This window comes from Helianthus annuus, chromosome 4 (assembly GCF_002127325.2).
Source record: "Helianthus annuus cultivar XRQ/B chromosome 4, HanXRQr2.0-SUNRISE, whole genome shotgun sequence".
Lineage (NCBI taxonomy): Eukaryota > Viridiplantae > Streptophyta > Magnoliopsida > Asterales > Asteraceae > Helianthus > Helianthus annuus.
The window spans coordinates 200329941-200340612 of NC_035436.2; the positions used below are offsets into that span (position 1 = coordinate 200329941).

The 10672-nt window shown below is 34.7% G+C and overlaps 1 protein-coding gene and 1 long non-coding RNA gene across 2 annotated transcripts; one reads left to right on the forward strand and one right to left on the reverse strand.

Annotated features, from left to right (window-relative positions):
• The first annotated feature begins 226 nt into the window (after positions 1-226).
• LOC110934170 (ethylene-responsive transcription factor ERF054) lies at positions 227-754 on the forward strand. Its single transcript, XM_022177358.1, has one exon. It carries the CDS (start codon positions 227-229, stop codon positions 752-754), a length of 528 nt encoding a protein of 175 aa, XP_022033050.1.
• Positions 755-6518: 5764 nt separating this feature from the next.
• Positions 6519-8940, reverse strand: LOC110935267. Its single transcript, XR_002588997.1, has 3 exons — positions 8800-8940; positions 8221-8287; positions 6519-6732 (listed from the first exon to the last, which is right to left on the reverse strand). It is a non-coding gene; the product is annotated as an uncharacterized LOC110935267 (long non-coding RNA).
• Positions 8941-10672: the final 1732 nt, after the last annotated feature.

The window sequence follows — 10672 nt, forward strand, 5'->3', positions numbered from 1 at the left end:
CCCGTTGGACCCTGGTCAGGAATTAGATAGCGTCTGACGCTAGAGAGACAAATGTGTCAAAGACAAAGGGTATACTAGAGATCCATCCGATGGGTAAATACCGGACTGATATTGGACCGGGTTAGAGTACGGGGGTACCCAACTATCCAACCCATATTGCCATCACTTTGTTTTTCTGTCTCAAAACCCTAAGAAAAAGAAAGAAAGAGAAACGGAAGAGGCGGCGATGTCGTCAGTATCTGAAATCTCAAAGCTTTTTCCGGCGATGAAGCTGGAGGATGCATCAGTGAAGCTGAAGAAGGAAGAAGTGTTGGAGAAGAAGGAAGAAGAAGAGGTAGAGCAATGTTCGTGGAAGAATTTCATCGGTGTGAGCAACACGTCGGCGTGGATCGATGTCGATAAGCGATCATCGCGGACCGGTGGCGAGAGGCGGATGGGTGTGGATAGGCGGCGGTCGCAGGTGGGGGTGGAGAAGCGGAGGGGTGTTAAGACGCGTCGTATTCTGGATAAGTGGTTCACGGCGATAATTAGGTATCCAAGGCCGCGTGCTGGTGATGTTTATGGTAATGGTCGGGCATGGCTGGGCTCTTATAGGTCACCGGAGGAAGCGGCTTTGGTTTACGATCGAGAAGCTTTTAACTGTTACGGCTCCAAAGCTAAGCTTAATTTCCCCCATCTTTTCATCAAGGATCCGCTGCTTACCAACGACCTTCACAACAACAACAACAACAACAACAACAAAAACAAAAACTAGTGGTTGGTAGTAAATAATTAATCCAATCTCTAATCTAATCTAATCTAATCTTGATGATTTAACCAGACATTTGTTCAGCTTACTTACTTATGTGTGCCCTTATCTATTATTTATGAAGTAAAAAAAAAACATGATTATGATGCTTGCATCTCTAACTAGACTGTTGATGGCTGGCTGGGTTGTTTCGATTAATTTTAAGGTTTGTTTCCACTTCAACAAAAATGCTTTATAAGCCAGCCCTGTTACACAACCTGCGTCAGCCTTTGAATTAGTAGTAACCCTTCCTCGCGTGAGATTTTCCACCTGTTACACACAACCAAATTCACTTCACATGCCACAAAATCTGCAAGTCTTTTATATATATATATATATGAGGTTCGTAACCTGACACAACGCTCAAGTTGACGATCAATGACTGCGTAGTAATCAAGCTGAGCTTTCACAGATGGTATAAACCTTCTGCATAAACTAGCTGCTGCTGCACAAACTCCATATGGTTGGTTGACTCATTAGTTAGTTTGCACCCTTCTGTTGCGTACTTGCGTGTCGTCGGTCAGTCAAACTCATGACAGTCATCTGATTCCAACCTGTAGAGTAAGTTCCAACCCAACCCACCACGGTCATTTACATATTTCCCCTTGCTAAACTCATTTATTCCCTACTTAAAAAGTCAATTACATATTCCCCCCTTTTTATAACATGAATGAATACGTAAACATATTTCCTCCCGGGTAATACACTTTCAAGTTTAGCATTGTGTTAAGGTGATGGTGAGAGGGTCACGAACGATCGTTTCCAAAGAATGTTGGTGATCTCTATTGTCATAGACAAACGACTTGTAAACTAGTGATCTTTACAATTTAAGATATATAATAGTGAATTGAAAGACTAGGAGCCTGAATTGGTTGTGTAAGGGGGGACGGGGTGTATTCGTGATGGCATGTGGTGGCTGGTGACCATGCGTGGAACACCGCCGCCACCCGTGGCCATCACGCGTGGATTACATAACGCGTTGAATCTATCACGCGTGAAAATGTGAGGGAAATTGTTGGGTTGTAAGGGAAATTGTTGAATGTGGTGAGTGATGGACATTTCCACTAAAATCCATCACTAGTGATGGAATAATGTTTGATAACATTGCAGAACTTGATTGGAAGTTGTGAGTGATGAGTGATGGGCACCCTACCCCCTGAGAGATCACTTGCTTGGAAATATGTTGAGTTGTTAGAGAGGTACATCATGGGCCGGGAATAAATTTAAAGAAAGCATAGAAACGAGCCGATCTCATATCTGAAGATAATTTATTTATATATTAAACTAGTACTCACGCACTGTGGCGGGAATTCGATTAGTATTGGTTTTGTTCATTATGCTATAGTCACTTGACACTTGTGATGATATGTCTAGAAAGCTATAATATCGGTACCCTATGGTACCAACACTCGTATAGATTAAACTCGTAATACGCGGTTGCATTTAATTTTTTCTCGATATTGTGAAATAATATTTATTTGAAAAAAGAGTTGTATTCAACATAAAGGTATGATGATGAACCGAGTCGGTGTAGTAATATTTACAATGGTTTTAATACACAACAATTGTATGACGTGACTCAAAAAATAAAGTCGTGTTTTACATTGATCGAAAATCATAAAATCGAATACCAATACCGGTTCCGATGATGTTGTTGGCCAGTACCGACTCAATTCTTAACCACATCATCATTTCGAATACAATTCCGTCTTAACCAAAACTTCGAACACAACTCCGTTTTAAATAAAATTTATATCGAAAGTTAAAAAAAAATTTAACGCAACCACGTATTTAGTCTTCATAAAAAACGAAAGAAGAGGGCCGGAGGCACAACATAGGCTTAAGAATTTATGCATTTACTTGTCATCGTGATTATTTATCACGTAGTGAATACTAACATACAATTTATACAATTAAAGTCTGTGCTTATACAACAATTCAATGTTAATTACGATCCATTTTCAAAACCGAACACCACAACCGTTATTTCCCACCGCCACACGCGTTCCCGTGCAAACCGAGGGGTATAAATCTAGTTTGGATTGTTTATGAATTTCCGTAGCAAGTATTGTGAGAACCAAAAGGTGTTTGATGTAATTTAATAAAAAGAAAAGAGTAAAATGCACGGATAGTCCTTGTGGTTTTGCAAAATAACACCTATAGTCCCCAACTTTTGGAAATTACACCGGTGCTCCCTATGGTTTGACAGTTTGTTACTCGGATAGTCCCTAGAGTGGATATTCGTTAGTTTTCTCCGTTAAGTGAATGTGAAATGACAAAATTACCCTTCATCTTCTCCACTCTAAAAAAAAAAAAACAAAACAAACCAACCTCACCCACCCCCACCTTTCTCTTCGTTCCCCCACCGTGCGAACAACACATCACTGAACCCGGTTACCACTCCACTGAACCCGACTGAAATTCAAACCGTGCGAACAACACATCCCTACACCCTGTCGTACACATATCTCCACCTCTCTCTGCTCCGCCGTTTCCCTTCTTCCACCACATTTCACTACCATAATGGCGGCGGCAACAACCACAACCACCTTCTCCACCTTAGCTCCTACCACTTCCTCCGCAACCACCACCGCATCTCTCAAGGCCGCTCCCAAAACCCTAGGGTTTAACATCGGACTTTTCTCCTCCAAAACTGCTTCGAAAACCCTCCGAGCTCGCTCTAATGGAGGATATGGATCTGCTCTCGGAGCTCGTATGGTTTCAGCACCAGCAATAACCAAACCTACGCTTCTTAATTTTGAAACCTCTGTGTTTAAAGGGAGAAAATTAACATTGCTGGTCATAATGAGGTTATTAGTTTTTGTTTCTCTTTTTGTGTGTGTATATACGTAAATTCTGTTTGAATCTAGTTTTTTATACCAAGGGGCTGTAGGTGGGAGGAGGGTGGTGGTTAATGTGGGGGAAACAGAGAGAAGGTGGGGTGGGTGGGGTTAGAGTGGGGTTGTTTTGTTTTTATTGAGTGGAGAAGATAATGGGTAATTTTGTCATTTTACATTGACTTAGGGTGAAGGGGGTGCACACCTAATAGGTGAGTGCCCTCTCTTACGCCAAACCAATCCCCGTGTGCCACGTCAACTCCCCTCTTAAACTCCCCTAACACCCCCATTTGATGGCGCCACTCCCCTATTAGGTGAATTGGTTTTTTTAAAAAAAAAAAAAAAAAAAAAAAAAAGAAAATACCTGATTGGACAGCTGCCTTCTCTCTCCTCTCTCTCTCTTCCCCTCTCATCGGTGAGCCGCCACCTACCCTCCCTCCTCTCTCTTCCCCGATTTCACCCACCGCATCAATGGCGGCACCCCCCGATCCGGCGAAACCCCTCCCCGATTTCACCCACCGAAGGTGCCCCGTACCCCCTTAACGGAGAAAATTAACGGACATCCACTCCAGGGACTATCCGAGTAACAAACTGTCAAACCATAGGGAGCACCGATGTAATTTCTAAAAGTTGGGGACTATAGATGTTATTTTACAAAACCACAGGGACTATCCGTGCATTTTACTCAAAAGAAAATAAAGATATCTAATCTAATACTAATAAAATATTACATCTAATGCAATATGACATTTTCTCATTCAATTCATTGATAATATCATTATTTTTAATTAGAGTTAATTACACAAATGGGTCCTGTGGTTTATACCTAATTTCGCCTTTGAGTACTAACTTTTTATTTTAACAGATTAAGGTTCTATGGTTTCAATTTTGTAACACCTTTGGGTACTAACACCAAAATTAGTTAATTAATGACTAAAATACCCTTGCATTTTTTTTAAGTTTATCAATGTAACACATTTGGGTACTAACACCTAATTTTATTTAAGTTTTAAATTAATTTTACAAAATCTATTTAGTTTTTTTATTTTCATTTTTTTATTATATCTCTTAATTAACATAAAGTCTATTTATTTTTTTTATTTTCTTATTTTTATTAAATTTCTTATTTAACATAAAATCTACTTGTTACACCAGTATTTTTTTAATAGATTTTTTTTAAATAAAATCTACTAGCTATATAGTTTTAAGTAAATTAAATTTCTTACTAGTTTTAAAAAATGTAAACCTTACTCGTTTTGAATTTTGGATATATATGATTGATAATAATAATAATAATAATAATAATAATAATAATAATAATAATAATAATAATAATAATAATAAATATCTTTTATGTAAAAAAAGTTAAGCCATTTTAACTCGTTTTTTGTTCATTTACATTTTACTATTTTAGAAGGATATTTAATTTACGTAAAATCTACTAGTTGCACCAGTAAAATCTACTAGCTATATAGTTTTATGTAAATTAAATATCTATTTTACAAAAAATCGAGTTAAAAAAAGGCTTAAATTTTTTTAGTTTTATCTAAAATACCTAGCTATATAGTTTTATGTAAATTAAATATCTTTCTAAAATAGTAAAATGTAAACGAACAAAACAACGAGTTAAAAAAAGGCTTAAATTTTTTTACATGAAAGATATTTATTATTATCAATCATTTCAATACAAAATTGAAAACGAAAATTTAATTTACATAAAACTATACAGCTAGTAGATTTTATTTAAAAAATCTATTTAAAAAAATTCTGGTTTAACAAGTAGATTTTATGTTAAATAAGAAATTTAACAAAAATATGAAAAAATAGAGTTTATGTTAATTAAGAGATATAATAAAATAATGAAAATATAAAAATAAATAAATTTTCTAAAATTGATTTAAACTTAAATAAAATTAGGTGTTAGTACCCAAATGTGTTACATTGATAAACTTAAAAAAATGCAAGGGTATTTTAGTCATTAATTAACTAATTTTTGTGTTAGGACCCAAAGGTGTTACAAAATTGAAACCATAGAACCTAAACCTGTTAAAAAAAGAAGTTAGTACTCAAAAGCGAAATTATGTATAAACCACAGGACCCATTTGTGTAATTAACTCTTTTAATTAATAGAATAATGGATTTTAATAATCTCAAATATTAGCCGTTGGCCGGCAACGGTCCTAACTTTAATAAATGCCAGTGGTGGTCCCACCTTTACACATATTATAAACCAATGAACCTTTACTAACAGAAAAGGAAAACGTGACAAAAAGATATTAAGGTTCTCTTAGTAAATGTCCATTGGTTTACAACATGTGAAAAAATGGGACCACCACTGATTATTTTTAAGTTGGAACCGTTGGCAGTCATCGGCTAATAGTTGTGATTATTAAAATCCATTATTTCTTAAGTAATTAATATCCTTAGCAATATAAACACACCTTTTTTTTACAAATCAATCATAAACATAAACATGTGATAATCACTATCTATATAATATCTCACAAATATTATTACTAACATTAGATCACACAGTGTGGGAGAGCATGAAGAATGGGCATGAAACGCCATGCGGCAACCACGTCAGCATTGTGGCGTGAAGAAAAAAGCACGGGTGAGAATGGCGTGGAATGAAAAAAAAAATAAACATCAATCAATCAGAACAAAATTAAACTACACTTACCAATCAAGAAGCCCAGTCATTGAAGATTTGAAGTGGAGAAGCCCACTCATTTTAGTCCTGTGGTTTGGGTCAATAAAAGAAACCAACTTTGGAACACATCTCATTCATTGGAGCCATCTATTTTTTAGTTTTCTCATCTTTATGTAACACCCATCTTAATTTTCATATGAATTTACTACTAAATACACCTTTCGTTTAGGAAAAACAGGGATTTACAAAAGTTTTCCGTTAAGTTTAAAGTTCATGCATGATTAAAGTACATAGGATTTTCATCCTTACTAGTTTAAAACATACATAATGTGACATCAAGAGTTACATGTCCCATTTTGAACTAAAACAAAACATATTCTTGCGGAAGCTTCAAAAGTGATGTGTTCGGTTCTTATTATTTGCTTGATCACCATCCGGAATGTCACTTGCTTCACCTATTCATCAAAACCAACTTAGAAGTTAGTTTTGACAACATATAATAAGTATAATCAAGTTCCAATATCGAATAAATGAAAACAAAATAAAAATTTAAAACTTTGATCTCTCGCGCCACGCGAGAGATTCATTTAAGTCTTTCGCGGGCCGCGAGCGGCCCGTGTGTCACGCCAAATTGACGTTTCCCCGTCGCGTGCCGCGGGGGAGACCCTTTTCCAGCGGGTTCGCATTCTGGACCTGCATATCTGCCCAACTCCAATTTTTTATAATTACCAACTTCAAATGGCTATAACTTTTTATCTACAAGTTCGTTTTAGGTGAATCTTTTTCCTACGCGTTTGTAATAAAAATACGCATCAATTTATCCTATTTCCCGCATATGAAACCTGAATTATAAACGAATGGTTTATAATTTCTTGTTTCATTTATTCGACCCATTTGTTTTATACTTTGCAAAACATGTTAATCATTCATTTTCACTTCTAAGTGTACATACCCATTTCCCGAGCTCGTGAACTTCAGCGTATTATTACCATTCCATGATTTTACGCTTTCATAACTCTCAGTTATAGAGTGACGTTCACGTCACTTTAATATTACCAATTTACCCTTGTTTTGACCCGTTTGGTGATTTAATGGAAACCTCCAATTTTTATCATCATACTAACTTAATTCCAACATACATTTTGACTCAATGCCATGCCTAATGAACTTCGTCATTTCGGCATTATACCAATTTCACAATTAGACTAATTCAAGTTAACTAACTATATTCATATACAAACATGATATAACGGAACCAAGTTACATACTTGCATAATTCGTTAACATTGGTTTCTAACCATAATTACCCATTCCCGGGCTTGTCTACCTTAGCGTATCACATACATTCCATCATTTACGCTTTTATAACTCAAATTTAATGAATGACGTTTAAGTCACTTCGTACACTACCATTTCGACCATTATTTCACCCGTTTGGTTGTCTAATGGAATTCACCATTTTATCAACATACCAAACTTATTACAACCAATATTTTAACCCGTTTCTTTATCTAGTGAATTACATCACTTTATATACATTCCAAACATGACTAATTAAAACCAACTGGGGTAGCCAGTTGGCCACCGACACCCACCTCTTCCCAGAGGTACCGGGTTCGAGTCTTGGGAGTGGCATATGTCGCCCAGGGTAAGAACTCGGCATGGGGAAGTCACCGCGGAGCTAGCTTGGTCGGGTAGCGGCTCCCGGAGTGAGATCACTCCGGCGGTTGGGAGGACCGTGCACTATCCCCCCCCCCCCAAACATGACTAATTAAACAATACTATCATCCAACATATCTAATTAACTATTTTGACCCGTTTGGTTTGTCGAGTGAACTTTGTCACTTCTATGACATACCAAACTCGCATTTGACACTACAATCTCATTAACATTTTTAAGACTATTGTTTATGCATAATGCAACGAAACCGAAAGTTACGTACCTTTAGTTCTTTTCCTTCAAGCGTGCATCAACTTCGGCTCGTCCGCTTGAAGATTCAATTCCTTTGCCTATAGAGTTCAATCAACGACTTGTTTAGAACTCTAATTATTTCATATAACGCATAATTCACCATAACATTCAAATATGCGTTTTTACTCAAAATTTCAACATCTCGTTTTCTTTTAGGCATTTCAACAAACACCTAAAGGGCATAATTTTGCAAAATCATTAACCAAGTTTCATGACTAGTTATTTAGCCAATTTTGAGCATTTTTCACAAATTCAAATGTCTAGTTTACACATCAACACCTAGACTTATTTCATGGAGCTCAAATAACACTAGATTGATAATCATAATTCTAGTGTTCATCATCTTTCTACAAAACCCATTTAACACATAAATGGATAGTTATGGACCTCATGTCTATGAACACTAATTCAACAAATTATTGGCTAGGGTTTGCTCCTAGACATGATTTCATCCTAATTTCATCCAAACTTCAATCATGCAAGCCAAATTTTCGATTTCATATGTTCACCAAGAATTAAAGATGGAACTAAATAATGAAATTTGGCATACCTTATGATCCCTTCATGGAGTTGATCACTAATTTGAGCTTAGATTTTGTTTTGGACTTGATTTGCCTCTTCAATTTGATGAAATTATGTTGATTAGGGTTTGAGCTTGAGAGCCCTTCTTGGCTCCTGTGTTTTGTGTGATCAGAACACACACAAAGGTGTGTGTTTTGGTGTTTTTAGTTTTAATTAATAAAAACCCATTTCTCATTTTAACCATTTTAGTCCCTCAACCTTACCCAGGTTTATAAAGGTTACTACATCAAGTTCCTTCATTATTTTATAACACTTAACTAACTAGGTTGATATTCCTAGTTATTTAGTGGGTTCCGGGAGTTATAACCCGTTTTATTTTAAGTCCCGTTAACTCGGGCTTCTTATAAACTTACTTTTCTCAAAGCTTTTATTCTCCTTTTTAATTAATATTAGGATTATTTGTTTAAATCCAAATATTCACCGGGCTAATTTTACCACTAACGGTATTTTACCTGTTCATTATTATTAATGTGGCATAATTACCAATCCTATTTTTGTGGTGTTACACTTTATCTCCTACTTGATTATAGATAATTAATATTAATTAAAAGATAATTATAAAATTAAATTTAAACAATTCGTATGGGAGATAATATAATATTTTGAAATATTTATTAGATTTCAAAATTATTTATCTTGACATTAACAAAAGTCGTACACTAAATATAAATTAATATAATGTAAAGAGTTAAATGTCATTTTAGTCCTGTGGTTTGATTCAATTTGTCAGTTTAGTCCAAAAGTCTTATAATACACAGGGTTTATAAAGATATAATAAGATATAACTTTTTATTGATTGGTATATAAAATTACATGTGCTCAACCCATAGAATACATGAGGTTCTTAAAAATGTAACTTTTTTCATTATTAATATATAAAATAAAATCTACTCAACCCGTACAATACACACAGTTCTTAAAGATATAACTTTTTATTATTTAATATAAATGTATAGAAAACCAAAATATAACACTATATTCATTGTGTCATACATGGTGTCAAAGGTTCTGCTAAGAATACAATAAACATAAGCAAAATTTAGCATTATGTTATAAGTTTTGATGATAACACAATGTATAGAAACCTTAGTGAAAACGTAAAGACCAAAACCCAGTTGAAAGACACGATGACCAGAACCTTTAAAACAATACAAAGAAAAAACCCAGTAAAAATGAATTTAAAATAAAATTTACTCAACCCGTACAATACACAGAATTCTTAAATATATAAATTTTTATTATTTAATATATAAAATTACATTTATTTAGCCCATGTAATAAATGAGATTTTTAAAGATATATTTTTTTTATTATTTGGTATGTAAAATTACATTTATTTAACCTGTGTAATAAACGAGGTTTCAAAAATATATTTTTTTTATTATTTGATATATAAATTTACATTTATTCAACCCGTGTATTACACGAGGGTTCTAACCTAGTTTATTTATAAAAAAAAAACGTGATTGTTCCACACACATAAGAGTAACAAATAAAAATGATTATATGGGGAACCAAAAGTTTATACAATATGTTATGTTTTGATGAAACACATTAATTAGAGGAAACCATATTGAGATTATATCACGACCCAAAAGTTTTTATACAGTATGTTATGTTATGATGAAACACATTAACCAGAGGATTCTATATTGAGTTTTTAATGAGAGACTCAGAATTATTGATTTCGAGTATGTAGAGGTATCGTTATTTAAGAAGTCCATCACAACAGGTATTGTCTAATACATGTTGGTTCACTTGGTTTAATCCAACTATTAAGTTAGGGGGCACCCACTTCCCTTGTCATGAAGTTCTATCTGGAAAATTTCTCTTTTATATAC

What these genes read in the sequence shown, in the direction of transcription:
- LOC110934170 (XM_022177358.1), top strand. Translation starts at nt 227, where the DNA reads ATGTCGTCAGTATCTGAAATCTCAAAGCTTTTTCCGGCGATGAAGCTG.